The sequence below is a fragment of the Pectinophora gossypiella genome, chromosome 15, assembly GCF_024362695.1.
Source record: "Pectinophora gossypiella chromosome 15, ilPecGoss1.1, whole genome shotgun sequence".
Taxonomy (NCBI): Eukaryota; Metazoa; Arthropoda; class Insecta; order Lepidoptera; family Gelechiidae; genus Pectinophora; species Pectinophora gossypiella.
This window is the reverse complement of record NC_065418.1, coordinates 1,408,668-1,432,746: the sequence shown is the minus strand read 5'-3', so window position 1 is coordinate 1,432,746 and position 24,079 is coordinate 1,408,668. Positions and strand designations below refer to the sequence as shown.

The following is a 24,079-nucleotide window of genomic DNA, read 5'->3' as shown; positions in this document are numbered from 1 at the left end:
ATGATGGAATAAAAATGTATGTATATTTCCTTTTTTTTGCTAGGTCCCGGGTTTGATTCCCGGTGGGGACATATGACAAAAATTACTTTGTGGTCCCTAGTTTGGTTAGGACATTACTGGCTGATCATCAGATTGTCCGAAAGTAAAATGATTCGTGCTTCGGAAGGCACGTTAAGCCGTTGGTCCCGGTTAATACTTACTGATGGTAAGTAAGTAGTCGTTACATTAGCCATGTCAGGGGCCTTTGGCGGCTCAATAGTAATCCTGACATCATCAGGTTGATGAGGTTGGTACTCCACCTCACAACCCTCACGATAGAAGAAGATTTCTAACGAACTTTTATTTTTACGATGTTACGAAGGTACTGCCTGGGATCTGTGTGTAGCATGCTTAACTAGGAGACATTGGGTTTTTTTTAAATAATAATTTATTTATTTTCATAAATAAAATAATTTATTATAATAAATTATTATTGTAATAAAATAATTTATTTATTTTCATAAATAAATTTGCCACAATATAATTGTTGATACATTGTTGTTATTGGTTAATGTAGTATACAATGAATTGATTCTCTGGTCCCTAAACTATGTATACCTGTGTCAGGGTTACTTCCACTGAACACGCAGGTCCGTGTCTCTCAGGTTGTCTGCCATCCACTGCTCAGTACGTCGTATCATCTCCTCGTCGTAGTAATCTCGCCAGCCGCCTGCCTTACCTGCAACATACATGATCATCATCATCAGCCCATTAACGTCCCCACTGCTGGGGCACGGGCCTTCCCTATGGATGGATAGGGAGATCGGGCCTTAAACCATCACGCGGGCCCAGTGCGGATTGATGGTTATTAACGACTGCTAATGCAGCCGGGACCAACGGCTTAACGTGCCTTCCGAAGCACGGAGGAGCTCGAGATGAAAACTTTTTTTTGTGGTCACCCATCCTATGACCGGCCTTTGCAAAAGTTGCTTAACTTCAACAATCGCAGACCGAGCGCGTTTACCGCTGCGCCACCGAGCTCCTCATACATACTTAGAGTCAACTCATCTAACTTCGTGACAAAAGCATTTAAGTAATACAAATATAAATTATTTACTAATTATATTCAGACTAACAATATGGACACGTTATCTCCCTAGCATTATCCCGTTATTTACGGGGTCCGCTTACCTAACCAGAAGATTTGCCAGGTCCGGTTTTTTACAGAAGCGACTGCCTGTCTGATCTTCCAACCCGCGCAGGGAAAACCAGTCCAATACACGTTAGGTCACATACCTCCGAAAAATGCTTTTCTTGAGAATGTGGGTTTCGGCATGTTGTTTTCCTTCACCGCACATAAATTCGAAAACAAATATTCGACAATCGTTGGTTTAGGCCTGTGCTGGATTCGAACCTGCGACCTCAAAGTTAACTTGTTTGATCCGTTATATCAGAATTAAGGCAGTGCTAACACGGAGTTAAAGTATCGCTTTAGTAAATCTAAAGTAACTCTGTAAGTATTATGTAACTCTAGAAGCGCTGAATGAGGGAGATATTTTTTTTGACGTGACTTGTTGTAGATTTGCGGTAGATGGCATTAGCTACTTGGCCGGACAAATGGGGAGCGCTGAAGGCTCTCACCCGGAGATGGTCGATCACGCCGGCGTGACTCCATAGAAGTTCTGTAAACTGTCATTGTCGAACTCAAAACATTTTCAACGGCGGTTTTGAGTATTTGGGTTTGTTTTTCTTTATCTACCTTTCCTAATGAAGTTTTGCCCGTTAGATTCCATCAGGCCAAGTTTCTTATACTTTTGTAATTCAACAGCGGTATTCTTCTGGAAGTTGTCGAACTTGAGATGGTCGAGCAGTCTGGCGTACTGCTCGTCTGTGTACTGCTTGCCTAGGAAGCTGGCTACTCTCCGCGCGACTGCTCCTAGATCCTGCAAATAGAAAATTATAACAACATCATGGTTATCTTTGTCTGAACGGCCTCTGTGGTCTAGTGGCTAGAGCGTGGGTCTCGCGATCTGGTGGTCCCAGGTTCGATTCCCGGTGGGACTTAATACAAATAAGTACATGACTAAGTATACCAAATCTTACGGCTCATTAACAATTTTACAAATAAAAAAAAAACAGCAGAATAAAACAAAATAAGTAATACTTAAGTAATACTTAAGTAATAAAGGTAACAATATAAGGACCAAAACTATTCAAACAACCCCTTCTTTCAGTGACTCCTGGACAAAAGTACCTAGTTTAGTTAGGATATTGCAGGCTGATAACCATATTGTCTGAAAGTGGTCCTGTGGTGGTTTCACCTTAATTGAAGATTTGACAGGTCCGGTTTTTTACAGAAGCGACTGCCTGTCTGACCTTCCAACCTGCGAAGGGATAACCAGCCCAATACAGCTTAGGTCACATACCTCTGAAAATGCATTTCTCGGGAATGTGGGTTTCCATACGATGTTTTCCTTCATCAAACATGAATTCGAAAATAAAAACGACAATCATTGGTTTAGGCCTGGATTCAAACCTGCGACCTCTAAGTGAGAGGTAGGCTTTCTACTAACCGGGCTACCACGGCGAACACACAGATGCAACAAAACTGTTGGCACTTTTTACTCGAAACTGCACATCACTGGTAGAAATGTTATATACTTACCTACTAAGTATACGTATGGGTGAATTTCAACAAGTCTCATTTTTTTATCATTTCGGTGAGATTTTTTATTTCAATACTTTTCTTCACATATTTGACGACAAATTAAACTTTAACCTATTTTAAATTATGTGCGTGAGTGGGCATCAAATACGATCGAAACTTACTGAGATATTTAAAATTGAATTTTTATGAGTCCACTGAAATGATAAGTACCCACTGAAATGATATAAATGTACACCGAAATGATATAAATGTACACTGAAATGATAATGAGTCCACTGAAATGAATTTAACCCACCGAAATGATACAGTCAAGAAAAATTGTGCTGCTTAGCTAGGGTTCCGTACAATGTGAAGTTCGATTTATACATAAATAGCCTATATATGTCCCACTGCTGGGCCATGGCCTACTCCCAATTAACTTAGGGTATGGAGCATACTCCATCACGCTGCTCCACTGCGGGTTGGTGGAGATCGATTTATACATTCTTAGATAAATAGTTCATTACTTGCTAAATAAAAAATAGTGTAATACTATTTACTAATTGTAATAGATTGTTGTTCGTTTCTTTCATCGTGCAATAAAAAATGCATTTAGTTGTTGTCAATATGTGGAGCCGTGGTAGCCTAGTTGGTAGAACGCTTGCCTCTCACTTTGAGGTCGCAGGTTCGAATCCAGCACAGGCGTAAACCAGTGATTGTCGAATTTATTTTCAAATTCATGTTTAGATCAGAAATGATTGTCACATGCTCAGCGGTGAAGAAAAACATCGTGAGGAAACCCACATTCCCGAGAATTCCATTCACAGGTTCCCTGTGAAAAATCGGGATAATGCTAGGGGGATGATGCTTATTGTCAATATGTCTTTTTTGTGACTATTGTCATTGCTTCTTTATTACTTACCTACATTTTTTTTTAAAGAATATGGGTTCACGTAGGACCACAATCTCACCTGATGGTAAATGACGATGTGGTATAGGGTGGATCACACTTACCTAGCAAATGCCTATTCACCATAGTCTTGAAGTCTCCTAGATTATAACGAGTTGGAAGTTATATCCATACCCAAGAGCTCGAGATGGTTGGTAATTCACTCCGGAAAGTCCCAGTCAGGAGAAAGGGACTCCGTTTTGCGGTGAACAGGGTCTTGGAAGCGTTGAGTCCAACCTACTTGTTATCACCCCAGTCTGAGACGGCTTCAAGGTACGCCAGGAGGCGGTTGTTCAGGAGGTTACCAAGATGGGGCGGTAGTTAGCAGGGTTGGTACGAGTGCCTTTTTTGGGCATACACTGTACATTGGCAAGGTTCCATGGTTTCGGGAATTGTCCTGAACCCAGAGAGAGCAGGTAGAGGCGTGTCAGTAGGAGACTATTCAGGTCAACAGTTCCGCAGTACTATTGCTGGGATATCATCAGGACTACTGACCGTATTCACGTCTAGAGTGCGAAGCATTTTTAGACGGCAGAAGTTTGCTTCGACCGATTTGGCTAGCAGCTAAAAGGTTTTACTACCAGCTCAGTCAGTTTGACATCAATTTGGCCAATATGGTCGAAACGTGCCCTGCGCATTGTCTTCTTGCAAGACTTTGCAGCGGTATTCAGGGATTTTTTCAGAGCCCGCATGTTAGGAGCTTTACGAGTACTAACTTCAGCCCACATCCGGTATGCGGATTGATTAGAGCTTCTGCACTAGCATACTCCGCGATGTACCATGAGCGAGCCTTATCGTCAGATGATATGTCAGAAAATGGGATAGAGTATTCCATTGCCTGACAACTAATATGGCATCTCCGCAGCTCGTCGAGTCTTCTGAAGAAAAGCAAACCTCACGCCAAGGATAGGATGCGAAGAAGTGCCGCATCTCATCCCGGTCTGCTAACGTGTGTCACCATATTTGCCTCGATCCTCTGGGGCTATAATCAGGTGGGAAATAGACAGACACATATCTCACCAGACAATGGTCGGATGTTCCCAAGGGGGAAGTCACTGATAGAGATTGATATCGGTCCGGACCAGTTATCAGCAAAAGGTCCAAGCAGTTGGCGGTATAGTTGGCAACGTCAGGTACCTTTGTAACGCAATTCACCAGATGTGAGAGATTTTGCCACACATGGCAAAAACCTGCGCCTCTTTGCCAGCATGGTTGGTCTTCTGAAATGGGAACAACCACTCTTGCTGGTGGGCGTTGGAGTCCCGGAGAAGAACAAGTTGCGCTGAGAGATACCTCCGCCGTGCCAACTCCACTGTCCTACTGAGGTAGGTGAATAACCTGGTTGTCTCAGAGTTACCGCTGTGCGATCGGTAAACACTGGTGTAAACTATTTTATCCAGGCCAGTGGCCACCAGAATCCAAAGAATGGATAAGTCTGGGTATTCAAGGTTACCGAGAAAAGCAGAAAGAGGAGTTTGATAGAAGGTTATAATTATGACGTTTTCCAATCACCCAAAATGGTTTTGGAAAACCATGAGATCAGCTTGAGGAAAAATAAAATAGCTCCACAGAACTGTTCAAAAGGCCCTTAAAACAATACCTAATTCTAAACTAAAATTTAACACACGGATCTCTAAAACTTAACGGTTTTATCATTTCAGTGTTACATATCATTCCCATGGACTGTTATTGGCATTTCAGTCCACCGAATCCACCGGAATGATAACACCGAGATGATAAAAAAACAGGTTATTTTTGTATAAACTGTGAATTTAAATAACTATCGAAAAATCGACACTTCTCAAACAAAACAGTACTTGCAGCCGATTTAACACATCAATATGAAATAAATTGAACTAATCTAACACGAGTTATAATGGCTACCGAAATGATTTTTTACTGATTTTTTTTTGTCCCCCTATCACCGAAATGATAAATTATTTTTTTTGGCGGGAAACCATTACACGCTGTGACGGGTATGTCCACGTCTAGCAGTCGAGCCGAACCAATGCGAGATGTCTGCAGGTAAGGAGGCGTCATAGACGCAATGTTGACGGAGTTATTTTACCAAAACTTACTGTCCTCTGAAATGATAACTTTTTTCGGACAAAATTTAACTGCCTGTCAAATGTATGAGAAGGAAGGTAAACAGACAGAAATAGTTTTTGTTGTTAGATTATTTAATAATTTAACGAAATTCTATCAATTTAAATCCCAATAATAGAAAATAATTGTAGAGCAAGACATTTTATAAGCGAAAATGGGTTACGGACAAGCTACCGAAATGATAAAATGACACTTTAAAAATTTTTTTCAGCGTGTTACAGTTGCTGAAACTGAATGATTTTTTTTGCCAAGGTAGAGGACTACTTACTTTACCCAGAAAAAATATTCAAAATCATTTAGCAGAACTTTGCACTACCGTTCTCAGCCAAGACAAGTTTTTTTTTCACTTTTGCAATTCACCCTTATGTAAACAAACCTTGGAAAGTTCCTCATAGAATAGGAACAGCATGTTGGGATGATTCCTCTGGTGCCACGCTTCCTTCACGTGCTCGAAGAAGGGTTCGTACATTTCTGAAATTATTTTAAATTAGGAACTCGATGGCAAACACTAAATAACAAAATGAATGAAAATTGATACTCTTTTATTTTATTTTTTCATAAAACAAAATCAGTTGGTCAGCATTTAACATTTGGTCTACATTTTTAGTTATTTAAATTATAACGTGCAAATAGTAAAATAAAATATTTTTTCTTATTTAAGGTCTTTTTTAAAAGAAAAAGAAAAACATCATTTAATTTATCATTATTTTAGGACACCAGAGATATAATATATTTTTTTTAAATTTGAAAAATTGGTTTTCTATTTTCAATTATTATATTAAGTACTTATTCTTCACGGAAGCATTCGCAGGCCTTTGCTAACATTAAATATCTACTTACCCAAGTCATTTATAAACAGATCATGGTAACTTTTGAAATCAGCCTTCATTTCATACGTTGGGAAAGATTTGACAAAGTGATAGTACGACACGGCTACGTCTCTGGGGTCTCTGGCCACGTAGACCACTCTGGCAGTGTCCAGGGTGCCCTCAGGGAGCAGGGACATGGGGAGGTGGCTCTTGATGAAGCGGGGGGAGGGGGTCGAGGCCAATACCTCTGGCGCAGGTCTCATTGCTGTGTCAATGATCTTAATTTTTTCCGGGTCATTCGCAGCAGCCATACGAGTAGCCGGTAAAAAAAGGAAGTCTCTGCAAAATGTGTTAAATCGGTCTTTATTCTGTGTCATTGATATACAGGGTGTTAGTGACACCGTAAAGGGAGCTCTGAGAAATGATTCAGAGTTGATATCAAGTGGAATTTTCCGTCATATACTTAGTATGGAACTGAAAATACTTAATAAACAAAACACATGCCGACAGGAAATTCCACATGATATCAACACATAATCATGATCAATCCCCCTCCGCAATTACGGAGGCTAACACCCATACGTACTTGTGTGGCTACCTGTACGCACTTGTACGGGGTGTAAGTAACACCGTAACAAATACTGAGGGGGATGATTCAGCTCACTATTCTGGAGCACAGAACAGAAAATTATGAAGATAGCCGTGGTCGTATGCCAAAATGACCTGAGAGCTTGTTTACAACGGCATACGACCACGGCTATCTTCTAAAAATCAGTATTCGGAAGAATTTCGGAGAAATATTATACCTATTTTACTGTTTCATACTTTTAATGTGAGATTTTTCCGCAGTCGGATTTTAGTTTTCAAACTTATATTTTTATTGTATGACGTGCTTTATAAATACGAATATTAATGTTCTGGGTACAAGGGGTTAAAAAGGCCACATCGAAATAATTCAACCTAAAAAAAAAACACTGCAATTTGACATTATTGATTTTTAGGTGAATTTGATGTGGTCTTTTTAACCCCCTGATCACACCCCATCAAGCTACTCCACTGTATATTGGTAGAGCAGGCAGACACTTACTCCAAAAAAGCATATCTCTCAGTGAGTGGGATAGACTTTGCCTTAACAAAGTCCAAGTCATTTGCCACCAACCACACGAGGTCTTGTGTCCACGTTGTACCTAGAATTATAAAAAAAAATGTAAGGTAAATAATATAGTAAGTATATACAGCAATTTTAAAGTAATTACGTTTTTTAATTATGTCGTTGGCTGGATAACATAAATAAGAACCCTTTTAGCCGACTTTAAAAAAAACTTTAGGCAGAATATGGGCAGAATGGTCTTACGATCTTAGCCTGTCCCTTAAAGGGGCCAAAGGAAAAGTAAAAGAAAACAGTGGACGATCGGACGCGGGAAGATTTGTGTTTGGTTGAATTAACTACGGAATATTTAATATATAAATGGGTGTTTAAATACTAAGAAAATATTGATGAATTAGTGGTTAACAAAATGTGTGAACTGAAGAAGGTAACCTACCTATCGGTACGAAACTTTTTACGCTCGCGGGGGAATGAGTTTGCAATCCAAAGAGGTTTCTTTTATTTTCTTATTTTTTACGGTTCCTTCTCGATTGCTTAGCATTGGTGGTTGTGTTAAAAATCAGTGTAAGGATCGAGCCTGCTGAGAGATGCAGCCAGGGTGAGTATTATTCATTATTTATTACCTACATGCTTGATACATACCTTTTTTTGTTAACGAGTAGGTCTAACCAAAGTTAGGTATTTTAACTACAGGTTCTTAAACCAGTACCTATACCATAGAATACATAGGTACATATACGAAGTTTAATAATTTTTAGTAGTTGCATTTATTTCCAATTGTTCGATTTTTTACTGACATAATATGAACTTAAGTAAATACAGTCAAAGAGCAAAAGTGCAGTCACTGAATTATTTGTAAGCAGAGGTGAAATTATGAATCATTAGTTGTCATAATTATAAAATTTGTTTTTGTAGGTGTTTGCAAGACACTGATTGATACTGATACTGATTGATACTGACTGACTTTGCAAGAAACTGATTGGAATTTTGCAGCTTATCGTACCTACCTACCTAAAGCCCGAATACTGCCGGCTCTTTGAGGCTTTTTACAAATTTATTTATTCGTGGAAGTGTTGCATTGTAAATAATTAATCAGTCAACTTTGAACTTTAACAACTCTAAAAAATGCAAAAAGGAAAAAATGAAAAGGAGTTAGTTTTCATTTTGTGACTTGAAATCTGGCTAATTTGCGGTAGGTACGGTCACGAGTTCTAATATGTATATGTCGTGGCCAGATCATAGAATTAACCATTTCATGAAATGATCGACCATTTCATGAAATGGTCGTATTTCATGAAATGGCCAACTTCAACTGGCCATATCATTAATGTAGGGTGTCCATGATAAATGGTGTAATAAAAACGCGAAATAAGGTAGGAAATAATGTATTACTCTAGTACAAAGTACAAAAATGTTTAAAAGTCAATTAAAAATTAAAAAGTCATTTTCGATTAACGGAGTGTTGATGTAGTTGACATATACGCCGTAACTGCATCTCGCTTTGAAGTCGTCGTCATATTTTTTGACACTATTTCATGCCATTGGTCATCATTCAGTATACTTTTCGTGTGTAAGATAAACATACTGGCGGCGTAGGGGTGGCCCAAGGGCCACCCCCGCCGCACCCTAACCTACTGTTATGCCTTGTAAAAATTATAAAAAAAAGGATTATGATAATTTAAATTATGACAAAAACATTTATGCGTTTTAATAGAATCCTGTTTCAAGTAGTTAATGCCATCTGCGGCATATCTACAATAAGTCACGTCAAAAAAAGAAACTTTACGGACAGTAGGATCGTCTATATTTTTCTTTTTTAAAATTAATATCTCTTCATTCGCAGTTTTAATTATATCATATTTTGAAATCCAATAATAGTCCATTGATTTACGTAGCGTGGTCACTCGACCTTCATTATTTGCCATATAACCTAAAAATAAAAATAAAGTTGCTGTCTACTGTCAATACGAGTTTTTCTTTTCACCTTAGTGTCAAAACATTGCTTCAATGCACTTTCATCTTGTATTTGCTCATTATTATTCCTATTATTCGCGTTCCACAAGAATAATTATTGTCCGCCGCCATTATGCAAAACATAAACAAAGCGACACCAGCGCCACTACCGGTGGATAATGTTACTATTTTACGATATGATCGCTAACGTTTGGCCATATCATGAAGTAATCATGCATTTAGTTGATCATATCGTTAAACGTTTTGTGTTCATTGATCTGGCCAAACCACATCATGATGTGGCCAACGAATGTTGTTCTATTTCATGAAATACGACCATTTCATGAAATGGTCGATCATTTCATGAAATGATCAATTCTATGATATGGCCACGATATATACACTTTGAAACCATGTCACATTAACTTTACTGACAAGTTAACCCGTAAGTCTCATTAAATGTCAAATATTATGATAGTGCGACAGGGTTCTAAAGCGGGTACCTACATGATATTGCTCATAACTGTACACGCGAGTTTTAGAAGCAGATTTCAAATAAAACTTTTGCTTACCTGATCGCGGGAAAGCGACGACGAAGACATCATCAGGTCTGAGAGGCATGGTCCTCACATCCTCGGAATGGTCCACCCAACTAGACAACAGGACATACCCTGGACGACCCACTCGGCTGTACTGCATATCAGCAGCTATAAAGAGTCAAAGTCAATAACCTTCCTTTTTGCTATGAGTGAACTATGGAAGCAGCTTCAAAAACAATTATTTTAATAAGTACTTCATAAAAATCCTAGGATTTAATAAAACGTTACAATGGTTTAACATTTCGTAGGTTTCCTTAAAATAAATTGGTAATAGGTAAGTACGCTAGTTTCCAACTAGTCAAATCAGTTACTTTTTACTCAACGAAAAAGAAGAAAAATTAGTCAACCAGCGCAACTTTCGGCAAATAAGCGCTGGAATATCAGATCACTGCTCATGTATAACACTAAAATAATAATATACAGGGTATTAGCGACATCGAAGCGAATACTGTCAGGGATAATTCAGACCATGATTCTGAGTCAATATCAAGTGTAATTTTCTGTTGCAAAATTCATGATTTTTTATAAATTATTTTCAATTCTATACTTTTGCGATGGAAAATTCCACTTGATATTAACTCAGACTAATTAGTTGAATCACCTCCCTGAGTATTCGCTACGATGTCGCTTACACCCCGTAGAAGTACAATTAGCCATACAAGTGCATATGGGAGTTAGTTACATCGAAACGAACACTGAAGGGATGATAATTCAGACCATGATTCTGAGATGATATCAAGTGGAATTTCCTGTCGGAAAAGTCATGAATATTTTAGTATTTTTAAAAACTATTTTCAGTTCTATATTTTTGCGACGGAAAATTCCACTTGATATCAACTCAGAGTCATGGTCTGAATCATCCCTCAAACTTTCGTTACGATGTCCCTGTATATTGTAATGATGTACTTACTGTATATTTTTTTAAACTTTGCCTCTTCCTCCCCTGTAAAAGGTTTCACTTCATAATCATCATTATTGCTTTCCATTTTATTTCACGGGAACTTTGATCATACACACAATTTTATAAATTAAGTAAGTATGCTCTAAATGCTGTCTGTGGCGCGAATGTAGCGATATCCGAAATTTTGCTAGGCAATCATTTGCAGCTAGGGTTGCCACCCGTAAGTATATGTATATGTATGTAGTATATGTATGTATGTGTGTATGTATGTTTATAACATGGCATCACGCCTGTATCGCCAAGGAGGTAGGCAGAGGTGTATACCAACTCCTCGTCAGCTATGCTTAAATCATATGTAATAGGGCGTGAGGTCATTGCCATTATCATGAATCCCGAACCCGGGACACTACGGTGCAAGTCACCCTTTTTGTACCTCTGATAGGATTGCTCTTGGCCCCAGACTTGCCCGAAGGCATTGACGAGGCGTAAGATGGAGCTCGCCCAGAAGGTGCCTGTTCATACTGGCCTTGAAAACACCCATGCATTCGGAAATACAGAAGACGGTAGAGAATTCCACTCCCTTCGAACAGGGCTATCATGGACTCTTTGGACTAAGTATATTATTACTATCGTACTAACACCTCCACCAACCCATTGTGGAACAGCGTGGTGGAGTATGCTCCATACCCCCTCCGGTTGATTGAGGGGAGGCCTGTGCTCAGCACTGGGACGTATAATATAAGCTGTTTATGTTATGTACCATACTACGTCACAGAATTTTGTAAGAACGTTAATCACTAATCGAGGAGCTGAACTTTCCTAGTACTTATTTTGAATATAAGAAAATAACTATCTTTTTGGACATCATCATCATCAGGCCATTAACGTCCCCACTGCTGGGGCACGGGCCTTCCCTATGAATGGATAGGGAGACTTTTTGGACAATGGAAAGATTAAATCAAATTCTAAACCATATAACTTATCAACGGAGAACAGATCATTGTCGATAAAAAAGAAGAACGACTCATTTACGGTCGCTCATTTTCTAAAACACTAATAAAAGTAATAAATATAGTATAAAAATACACTGTATTTATCATTAAAAAAGGCGATAACCCTAGGCGTGAGAATGACAGACCTATTTATAATTTTGGAGTATAAGTATTTACTTTGTCAATAAAAATTATCGCATTTGTAAATCTTTTACTGCTGTACACAACGACCTTGTATAGCACATAGATAACCAAGGGGCCGTCCATTAATCATGCGAGCCTCGAGAGGGGGGAGGGTTCCATGAAAAAATCACGAAATATCATAAGAGGGGAGGGTGGGTGTAGTAATATTTATTTATTTATTTTCGGAAAACCAACAGCTACTTTAAACAATATAAAAATATATACGATACAGGGGAGCCAATTATAGGTTTCCACAAATAGACATAGTATAAATCGGTCTGATAGCATTAATTATACAATACTATACTAAATACAAGCAAGGTAAACAAGCATAAGCACTAAACTTATTGAAAACTTGTAGAAAAAACATAAAATAATAATTATACTATACTACACTACACACACACACACACTACAAATAAGGTAAACAAGCATAAGCACTAAACTTATTGAAAACTTGTAGAAAAAACATAAAATAATAATTATACTATACTACACTACACACACACACACACTACAAATAAGGTAAACAAGCGTAAGCACTAAACTTATTAAAAACAAATGATACAAAAAAAATAATAATAATAAAATAATAATATGTAAAAAATAATAATAACTAACAATTCACTATCCCGTGCCGGAATAAGACATGCTAAATTAAAATTAAAATATATCACGAGTATTTTTTCTGGGAACGCGCGATACTGAACCGAAAAGCGGCGTTTCGTGCAATTATTTTGGTAGGTACTAAAAATACACGTGATATAGGATAAAGATAGACAAACCTTGGATCACCAATGGGTAAAAATGCCAAAAAAAAAACATCACATGATTAATGGACAGCCCCCAATCTCTGCAAAAAAAGTGTCCGCGGCGCGTCTTGTCACAACGGCCTCTGTGGTCCAATGGTTGAGCGTAGGACTTACAATCCGGAGGCCCCGGGTTCGAATCCCGGTGGGGACACAAAGTCATTTTTGTGATCCCTAGTTTGGTTAGGACATTACAGGCTGATCACCTAATTGTCCAAAAGTAAGATGATCCGTGCTTCGGAAGGCACGTTAAGCCATTGGTCCCGGTTACTACTTACTAATGTAAGTAAGTAGTCGTTACATGAGCCATGTCAGTGGCCTTTGGCGGCTCAATAGTAACCCTGACACCAGGGTTGATGAGGCTGGTATTCCACGTCACAATTCAAGGGAGTTTCATATCCCTATCTTAAACGCGGTAAGAACCCATCATTATGTGTTTTAATTATTAAAAGTTATTCAGTGGGATAGTGTAGGCTAGGAATAGAGAAGAGTAAGATGTTATAAGTATATTTCTAATGAACTTTTATTTTACGATGTAAGTAACGAAGTAAACTAGGTACATATAACAACGTAGATATAACATTTGTGATTCCAGCATTTCCAGCACACATAATCTAAGTTTATTTTAAGTTATAAGTACCTGTCATTCTTTTATCCGCCGAAAATGAAAGGAACGAATCGACAGGCGTAAAAAATATGGAACACTCGTCAATTTTAGGCAGAAAAGAATTCCCTGCCAAACATTGGCCAATAACCCGACAGAATTAAGATGACAGCACACGTCAGTCGGGATGCATATCAGCGAGATGCCTATTTTATTCGCTCGGGTTGTTCATTCATTCACTCATTTATTAACAGTCGTCCATTATTATTTTTATTACTACTAGTAATTTTGTAAGTATTTTTAATTTTATTGTATTTTAATTTTGATTTTAATTATTATTTTTATTTTAAATGTGTAATTAATTAATGTAATATGGACCATCATGTCTGAAATAAATGATTTTTGATTTTGATTTGATTATCCGTCCCTTTCCTCTTCGGCGGATAAGAAAATGACAGGTATACTAACTTAAAATAAAATTAGATGGTGTATTCTGGAGTCAGCACAAATTCAATTAAACGAACTAAGTAAGTATTATAATAAAATAAATAGGACATTCTTCAGTTCTGTTCAAAACGCAGGTCCATGTCTCTCAGGTTGTCTGCCATCCACTGCTCAGTACGTCGTATCATCTCTTCGTCGTAGTTATCTCGCCAGCCGCCTGCCTTACCTGCAACGTATAAAATACCGTGAAGTTCCATATTCATATTCAATTATTGCTGTTTTTAAATTGTCTAACGACGTCCTGAGCCGAGGTTCGCGCTCAACTGGGCACCCTCAGGCCTGTTGTCTTAAACGTTGTACCGGGTGAGAGCCTTCAGCGCTCCCCATTTGTCCGGCCAAGTAGTTAATGCCATCTGCGGCAAATCTACTAGTCAAAAAAAGAAATAATAGTCAAACCACTCGCTTTATTTTGGTTACAACAGTACCTAGGACCAATCGGTTGCTACTTGGGCACTGCAGTTGCAAACTTTGCAAAATCTATCAATCCTGCTTTGTCCCACTAAAAATATGAGCAGCGCTATTTGTGTCAGTGCTTCAGACAGAATAGAATATTCAATTCAATTCAATTCAATTCATTTATTTGCAAATAACCAATCATATACATCGGATGCAAATAAATATAAGTTAATTAAGGTAACAATAGGTACATTATTCAATTATTTAGTTCACAATACATTTACAGGACAATAAATACAAACATAAGAGACACACACACACATAATAATTACTCTTAAATTAACAATAATTACTATGACAATTATAGAGTAAGACACGCACATATAGTTAACCAACATAGCAAAAATTACAATAATATATCATAGGAATAAATAAATAAATAAATAATAAAACATGTATTGCATAAAAAAAAAACGAAATTATTATTTTGATGTTTCGCAAAGGTCAAAAAATTCATTCAGACTATACAGAGGATTAGCAAGTAGCAGAATTCTTAGATTGTACGAGAACTCTTTTGGACCTGGACTATCACGTATACAAGAAGGAAGCGCGTTATACAAACGGATACCAAGATAAGGAAAGCTACTTTTAAAAACGCCGTAATGATATCGAGGTTGCACCAGTTTTCCTCTGTGCATTTGACGCCGATGGTTCTGATTTACCTCTAAATATTTATGTTTATCATTAAAAGTTCTAATTAGTGTTAAGTATATATAAAGCGAAACGACCGTTAATATTTTGTGTTTTTTGAAGATAGGCTTACAATGCTCCAGATAGCCAGCATTATCCAAAATACGCATAGCTTTTTTCTGCAAAAGCAAAATTCCCGTGATCTCCGTTGAGTTTCCCCACACTTCGAGTCCATATCTTATTATACTCTCGAAGTAGGAGTAATACATTAACTTCAAAGTCTGGGAGTCAACCAACCTACGCATAGATTTTAATGAATAGCATGCACTTGCTAATTTTTTTTTCACATGCTCTATTTGAGGAAGCCACCTGAGCTGACTGTCTAATTCCACGCCGAGAAAGCGGACAGTTTCCATTTTTTGTGCTGAAAGAGAGAAATCAAAGTCTTGACTGTTTGTATGGCGCTTGAAGGTGACATAGTGAGTTTTGTCACAGTTCATTTTTAGCCCATTTGCCTTAAACCAGTCACTGATCTCTTTCCACGTGTGTTTCACTGTCGCGTCAAGGACATCAAATGTGTCGTTTGCCAGGAATATAGACGTGTCATCGGCATATAGATAAACAGTCCCATTAGTTATATTAACGGAAAGGTCATTAACATATATCAGGAATAGAAGTGGGCCCAATACTGATCCTTGAGGTACGCCATATTTTATTACCATGTTGTCAGATTTCACCTTAACATCTTCACCAGTATCCTGATGGCTATATTGAAGTTGTACGTATTGTGTTCGATTGTCCAAATATGATTTTATTAGATTATAAGCGGCACCCCTCACCCCGTAGTACTGTATTTTCTGAAGTAATATATCATGACTAACACTATCAAATGCTTTGCTAAGATCACAAAAAATACCCATACATTTTAGGTCAGAATTCAAACATTGAAGAATGTTACCTACCAGATCACGTATTGCCATAGTTGTACTAAAGTTTTTTCTAAATCCGTATTGCCGATTAGTAAAAAAGTTGTTCAATACAAAAAAAGTCTCTATTCTATTAGCAAGTACATTTTCAAAAATTTTGGAGAGAACCGACAATATTGAGATAGGTCTATATTGTGTTACAACATCAGTATCACCCTTTTTATGAACTGGTATCACTTTAGCTCTTTTAAGTGCAGATGGATAAGTTTGCTGTTCAATGCACGCGTTAAAAATATTGCTTAGGGGAAGTGCGACAATATCCAAATTGTTTTTTATTATCATTGTACTCAATTCGTCCGGTCCACAGCTACTACTGTTTTTAAACTTCTTTACAATCTTTTTTACTTCTATTTGATTAGTAGGCATTATGAACATACTTTTAGTGTTATCGATCTTAAAATTAGTTAGGTACCCTTTAAATGAATCCGATATAGGAGTTGTTGGTTTACCTACGTTAATAAAAAAGTCATTAAATTTGTTACTTACTATTTTTTGTCCACCACTGCCCTATTTTTCCCTAAAAAAGTAGCATGGAGAGTATTTTACAGAAATGCTGCACCGACAAGAGCGTGGCTCTTAAATTGATGTTGTTGTTGACTATTTTTTGTTCCACAATCCTTTTTCCATCATCCAATAGTTCAATTCGATTGTTACGGTGTTGTTTTGTATTCCTCCCTGTGTATTCGTTTACCAGCTCCCAAATAGTTTTGATCCTACATTTTGATACCTTTAGGCCGCTTAAAAGTAAATAATTAATGGTAACCTTTTCTAATGAAGTTCTGTCCCTTGTCTTCCAACAACCCTAGTGCCCTCAAATTCACAAGATCGACAGCAGTATTCTTCTGGAAGTTGTCGAACTTGAGATGGTCGAGCAGTCTGGCGTACTGCTCGTTTGTGTACTGCTTGCCTAGGAAGTCGGCTACTCTCCGCGCGACTGAGCCTAGGTCCTGTAAACAGAATGTTACAATTAAGTATTATTGTAGTTTTAAGTTCAGTTGGGGTGCTAGATGATGGATTATTAATATATATATTAATAGATATATTAATAGAATACTATTAATAGGCCATGGCCTTGTCACTTCTTCTATCGTGTGGATTGTGAGGTGGATTACTAACCCCATCAACCCTGGTATCAGGGTTACTACTGAGCCGCCATAGGCCCCTGACATGACTACATACTTACATCAGGAAGTAATATGGATCATATCTTACTTTTTGGACAATCAGGTGATCAGCCTGTAATGTCCTAACCAAACTAGGGAACACAAAGTGATTTTTGTGATTTGTCCCCACCGGGATTCGAACCCGGGACCTCCAGATCGAAAGCACAACGCTCAGCCACTGAGCCACGGAGGCTTGTCACTTGTTATTCTTTTTTGACGTGACTTATTGAGGATTTTCAGCAAATGGCATTAAATACTGTTACAAAATTTAAGGCAACAGTCCTGAGGGTGCCCAGTTGGGCGCAGACCTCTGCAACCTTACAGTGCATGTGTACTTTTAGCACCAAGTCAGAGATAACGTTTATAAATGTCATATGAAATATCTCGGGGACGTGATATCTTGATCAATGTCATATCTTAAGATGATTTGCAGTTCTTATTTACTTAACTAGATTTCAAGAAAGAAAGATTTTGGCTGTCACGCGACACGTCATTTTCCATCGCCTTTTATCCCCTTAAGGGACGATTTCGGAGATAAAAAACTGTCTCATGTTTAAAAAAATGTCCTATGTACTTACCGTAGATTTCATCGAAGACGGTTTAGCAGTATTTAAGCGTGAAAAGGCGGAGTTACTTTCGAATTTATAATAAGTATTAGTACTTACGGTCACGAGTAGGTACTAATATAGATACACTTTGAAACCATGTCACATTGACTGTTTTGATAAATTAAACCGCAAGTCTCATTAAATGTAATATATGATAGTGCGACAGGGTTCTAAAGTGGGTACATGATATTGCTCATGACTATACTTATGGTTTGTGTCACAACTCATATTTCTATAAGACAAACCTTGGAAAGTTCCTCATAGAATAGAAACAGCATGTTGGGATGATTCCTCTGGTACCACGCTTCCTTCACGTGATCGAAGAATGGGGCCCAGGTTTCTGGAAAGACATTTCGTTTTACAAAAGACATTCTAATTCCAAAACTTATTACGCTGTTTTCGACAAACTCTGTTTATTCTTCTTTTTTTGCCTTGAATTCCATTGTCGACTGCATCTACTTACATCTCTTACTTAAGTACATGTTTCTTTTGACGTAAATGGCAAGCGCTGAGGGCTCTCATCATCATTATCAGCCGTATGACGCCCACTGCTGGGCATAGGCCGTGTGCGCGTTCGGGTCAAGTTTCGACGTGGTCGACGATTTTCCTCAATCAGCGCTTATCGCTATCGACCCACTAGGGTCGATTAATTCTTTCAAATATTTTTCCTCTCAGACGACGTCCTGAGCCGAGGTTCGCGCCCAACTGGGCACCCTCAGGCCTGTTGTCTTAAATGTTGTACTGGGTGAGAGCCTTCAGCGCTCCCCATTCGTCCGGCCAAGTAGTTAATGCCATCTGTGGCAAATCTACAATAAGTCACGTCAAAAAAAAGTTCGGCTCAAGGGTGCTGATTGGCCATCTCTATGGTTCGCTGACAGGATCGCATTTACATATGGGTGAGTTTTTTTCAGATCTTACCAACCCCGAGTTGTTATTTTAAGAAAAAATGTTACACCGTTTACTTACCTAAGTTATTTATAAATAGCTCGTGGTAATCCTTGAATGGAACAGTCAATCCGTTCTCTTTGAAGGATTTGAAGAAGTGGTAGCAGGACACGGCTACGTCTCTGGGATCTCTGGCCACGTAGACCACTCTGGCAGTGTCCAGGGTGCCCTCAGGGAGCAGGGACATGGGGAGGTGGCTCTTGATGAAGCGGGGGGAGGGGGTCGAGGCCAATACCTCTGGCGCAGGTCTCATTGCAGATTCTAGTCTTTTCTTTTCATCTGGATCCTTCACGGCATCCCATGGCCTAAACATGAAATCTCTGCAAATTTACATTTTCTTTATTAAGTTGTATTAACTAACGAGAAGCTCGGTGGCGCAGCGGTAAACGCGCTCGGTCTACGATTGTTGAAGTTAAGCAACTTTCGCAAAGGCCGGTAATAGGATGAGTAACCACAAAAAAAAGTTTTCATCTCGAGCTCCTCCGTGCTTCGGAAGGCACGTTAATTTTATTAGGTAATAGTGATTAATTAATAAGTGACGATGTGATCTAGGATGGATCACGCTTACCTAGTAATTCGTAATTACATCAGAATGTGATTTTTCAAAAAGGCGCTTACGTCGTATAAGCTGTAAGGCGACAAAACGATATAAATATACAACTTGTTAGTAAATCATCATCACCAGCCCATTAACGTCCCCACTGCTGGGGCACGGGCCTTTCCTATGGATGGATAGGGAGATCGGGCCTTAAACCATCATGCGGGCCCAGTGCGGATTGATGGTTATTAACGACTGCTAATGCAGCCGGGACCAACGGCTTAACGTGCCTTCCGAAGCACGGAGGAGCTCGAGATGAAAACTTTTTTTTTGTGGTCACCCATCCTATGACCGGCCTTCGCGAAAGTTGCTTTACTTCAACAATCGCAGACACACACACAGCGCCATCTATATTGATTTTGAGGAACGTATCTTTGTACACTTACTCCAAAAACGGATATCTCGTAGTGAGCGGGATGGACTTAGCCTTCTCAAAGTCCATGTCGATAGCAATTAACCACACGAGCTCTTGTGTCCAAGTTGTACCTGAAAATAATAAAAATAAATAACTGAACTGCCCGACGTAATATTTAGTAAGTATATTTACTACTTACTAGCAGACCCGGCAGACATTCAGGAGATTAAAAAGGCCACATTGAAGCAATTCATCTAAATAAGCAATAGTTTTTGACATTTGCGCAAAAAGTAAAAAGTGCTCAATACCAACAAATGTCAAAAACGAATGTCAGTGTCAAAAACGCCCTCTGTGGTCCAGTGGTTGAGCGTTGGACTCACGATTCGGAGGCCCCGGGTTCGAATCCCGGTGGGGACATATCACAAAAATCACTTAGTGATCCCCAGTTTGGTTAAGACATTACAGGCTGATCACCTGATTGTCCAAAAGTAAGATGATCCGTGCTTCGGAAGGCACGTTAAGCCGTTGGTCCCGGTTACTACTTACTGATGTAAGTAAGTAGTCGTTACATGAGCCATGTCAGTGGCCTTTGGCAGGTCAATAGTAACCCTGACACCAGGGTTGATGAGCCTGGTATTCCACCTCCCAACCCACACGATAAGAAGAAGAAGAATGTCAAATAGCTATTTATAGATGAATGAGGGCCTTTCCAGGCTACGTTCCCCAAAAAAGCTATTGATGGCGCTGTATAGAGTTGCCTTCGTTTAACCTCATGGATAACAGACATCATCATCAGCCCATTAACGTCCCCAATGCTAGGGCACGGGCCTTCCCTATGGATGGATAGGGAGATCGGGTCTTAAACCATCACGCGGGCCCAGTGCAATTGGTGGTTATTAACGACTGCAAATGCAGCCGGGACCAACGGCTTAACGCGCCTTCCGAAGCACGGATGAGCTCGAGATAAAAACTTTTTTTTTGGTGGTCACCCATCCTATGACCGGCCTTTGCGAAAGTTGCTTAACTTCAACAATCTCAGACCGAGCGCATTTACCGCTGCGCCACCGAGCTCCTCATAACGCATCATAATGGATAAAAGACATAATGCATCTTTTATCTTTGTTTTTGGGTTTAAAAGATGACCCTTGTTATTACACCCAGGCACATGTACATGATCCAAACATGAATTCGAAAACAAATTCTACAATTGGTTTAGGCCTGTGCTGGATTCGAAACTGCGACCTCAAAGTGAGAGGCAAGCGTTCTACCGACTGGGCTACCATAGCTCTAAGTATTCTCTGTAAATAGTACCTGATCTTGGGAAGGAAGCGACGAAGATATCATCAGGTCGTAGCGGCAGTGTCCTCACGTCCTCGGAGTGGTCTAGCCACCCAGTGGGCAGGACATAACCCTTTGGACCCACTCGGATGAACTTCCTGTGATGATCTGATAACAAAATTAAGATCCAATGTAATATAATAATAACATTCTTTTACAGAAAGCAGCATATTGAATACCTGCAGATTAGTCAGACAATTCTTGCAAACTGAACATGAACCTCCCATACTTATAGTGTCCCCGATACCGACCCCGCCGGCGTGGTCGACGATTTCCCTCATTCAGCGCTTATCGCTATCGACCTACTAGGGTCGATTAATTCTTTCAAATATTTTTCCTCTCTGATGACGCCCTGAGCCGAGGTTCGCGCCCAACTGGGCACCCTCAGGCCTGTTGTCTTAAACGTTGTACCGGGTGAGAGCCTTCAGCGCTCCCCATTTGTCCGGCCAAGTAGTTAATGCCATCTGCGGCAAATCTACAATAAGTCACGTCAAAAAAAAAAAAACCATACTTATAGTAGTAGGCTGGACTGTCCGTACATGACTCATTGCTCCATGAGTCACTTGTACAGGAGCAGTAAATAATATCATATATTTATTTCAATTTTATTGTGTATGTGTGTGTATTGTGCATCTATGTAATACTAATATTAGTGAGTAAGAAATCATTGTTACTAACAACCTGGGTCCAAGTTACCCGTAATAAAAAATATTTTATATTTATTTATTTTTTATAGCCACTCAAACCACCCCACAATCTAACACACAACCCACACATTCTATAGGTACCTATTACACAATACAATACTAACGCAAGGCTTGACTCTGTTACCCTGATACCGACCCCGCCGGCGTGATGGACGATTTCCCTCATTCAGCGCTTATATCGCTATCGACCCACTAGGGTCGATTAATTCTTTCAAATATTCTAAGACGACGCCTTGAGCCGAGGTTCGCGCCCAAATGGGTTGTCTTAAATTTTGCGGCAAATCTACAATAAGTCACGTAAAAAAACTTGACTTGATGTACTTGGCTTAGGCCCGCGCATGTCCTCGGCAAAAGTCGAGGAACTTAAGGTTTTAAAAATAATAATTAAATTATAATTTTATTATATGTGTTGTATAATGTCCCGAACAAAATTAACGTAATTTTTCCCTTAGAAAATTATCTTTAATCATGGCTTAAAAAGTCAGGTACCTATGCTCAAAAGTGACAGCTAACATTTCAAGGTTAGCTCAGCTGAACCGCTGAGTTGGACTTATGAATTAGAATTCAACTCAGCGGTTTAGAACCCCAGACGGAATTTGAACGCGTTCTCCGAACGGCCTATTAGCTATCCCTAAAAATACTAAGCACATAATAAAAAAAATACACAAGCAGACACAACTATCGCAAGATGCACTAATTATTATATCTGTATTTAAATATACACTTGACCGACGTACGTCCAGCGTGCGTGTACGTTGATGAATGTGGAGGAAGCAAGAGTAGTGTGTCAGGATCGAAGCAAATGGAATTCTATAGTCTCTGCTTACCCCGGTGGGAAATAGGCGTGAGATTATGTAAGTATGTACACTTGACCGAGCGTTTTGTTAGACCAACTTGATAGGTGGTGACTGGTGAGCCGTGTCGCCGTCTATAATGGTTGAAGCAACTGTTTTAGTAAAAACTGCACTTAAGAAAACTTAATTATGTACTTACTACAATATACTTTATTATGTTTAGCATATTCCTCCTCTGTAAAAGGTTTCACTTTATAAGCATCATTTTTCGTTTCCATCATATTTATACTTATTAAATATCACAGAATCACAGCTAATTTTAGTAATTCTAAATACCTTAGTTAGGATTGTATTACAAACTGTATTGGTAAGTACCAATTATACCTTATGAATTGCGCAAAAGAAATCTTAATGCTCTGAGATCTGTCGTACTTGATCATTATATATTATATTATGTCGCAGTCAGATTGTATAATCCGCTGTAGTACATTACGGCTAGCTGTTTTCAAAAATATTTTTTGAATTTTTGAAGGAAACGTGTTAAATATGTCGGTAAATAGTGAATTTAAGAACAATTTTCAAGTGCAATTAGAAAAAAATATTATGGTCACCCTACAATTTAAGTAGTAGTACAATGCGGTTAAACGTGGACCGCTTTATTGGAGAACGTATCGCAATGACAATACGGCTAATCGTTGAACCGCCGCATTACAAAACGGCCCTGTTTTTGAACAGCTAGCCGTAATGTAATACAGCGGATTATACAATCCGACTGCGACATAAAATATATATCTAATCTAAAGTAAGTATATTATTGTTATTGTTTATATAGGGATCCCTGCAGCGAAGCAGGGATGTTACGGAGCTCTGTAACCGAAACTATCGGATATCCGAAATAAAAAGAAAACTATCGCGTTTCCTCGCTAACAACAAATTTTCTGGACATGGTTTCCCTAGTTCGTGTTCTTCAGTAATGTATACTTTTTGTTAAATACAAATATTCTATTCTATTATTTCCGTAATAGAAAGCGGTATAAAAGTTTCGGATAATATCGGAATATTTCGGATGAGCGGAGTCTAAATGAGACACGCCGGCGGCCGAACCGACACCGTATCTTTCTGTTTATTTTCCCTATTGGTTCGTAATTATCGTAACTAGACAGTCATTGTGGTATTAGGTACTTACAGTAATGAAGTACTTTCAATTAAAAAAAAAAAATTAAAAAAAAAATACATTTATTTCGGGTAGGTACTCATATTGTAAGATACAATTAAATGTCACCTTACTGTTTTACATTTATGTTATTATGAAATTTTTACAGTACGATCTACTCTGAACCGGCGTGCGTGTATGAA

The 24,079-nt window shown here is 38.7% G+C and overlaps 2 protein-coding genes across 3 annotated transcripts; both read right to left on the bottom strand.

Moving 5' to 3' along the window:
* Positions 1 to 530: 530 nt before the first annotated feature.
* LOC126373174 (luciferin sulfotransferase-like) lies at positions 531 to 11,203 on the bottom strand. Its single transcript, XM_050019215.1, has 7 exons — positions 11,061 to 11,203; positions 10,124 to 10,258; positions 7,578 to 7,677; positions 6,522 to 6,829; positions 6,058 to 6,152; positions 1,739 to 1,922; positions 531 to 718 (listed from the first exon to the last, which is right to left on the bottom strand). The coding sequence occupies exons 1-7, from the start codon at positions 11,134 to 11,136 to the stop codon at positions 609 to 611; spliced, it is 1,008 nt and encodes a 335-aa protein (XP_049875172.1). The 5' UTR covers positions 11,137 to 11,203; the 3' UTR covers positions 531 to 608.
* Positions 11,204 to 13,540: 2,337 nt separating this feature from the next.
* On the bottom strand, positions 13,541 to 23,178 carry LOC126373162 (sulfotransferase 1A3-like). 2 transcript variants are annotated; one of them, XM_050019194.1, is made up of 8 exons: positions 23,108 to 23,178; positions 22,757 to 22,857; positions 21,196 to 21,330; positions 19,916 to 20,015; positions 18,953 to 19,251; positions 18,232 to 18,326; positions 16,979 to 17,162; positions 13,541 to 14,309 (listed from the first exon to the last, which is right to left on the bottom strand). In XM_050019194.1, exons 1-8 carry the CDS (start codon positions 23,161 to 23,163, stop codon positions 14,200 to 14,202), a joined length of 1,080 nt encoding a protein of 359 aa, XP_049875151.1. In that variant the 5' UTR covers positions 23,164 to 23,178; the 3' UTR covers positions 13,541 to 14,199. The 2 variants fall into 2 exon arrangements, with proteins under 2 accessions (XP_049875151.1, XP_049875152.1); XM_050019195.1 differs by lacking the exon at positions 22,757 to 22,857 and having other exon boundaries at positions 22,923 to 23,138.
* Positions 23,179 to 24,079: the final 901 nt, after the last annotated feature.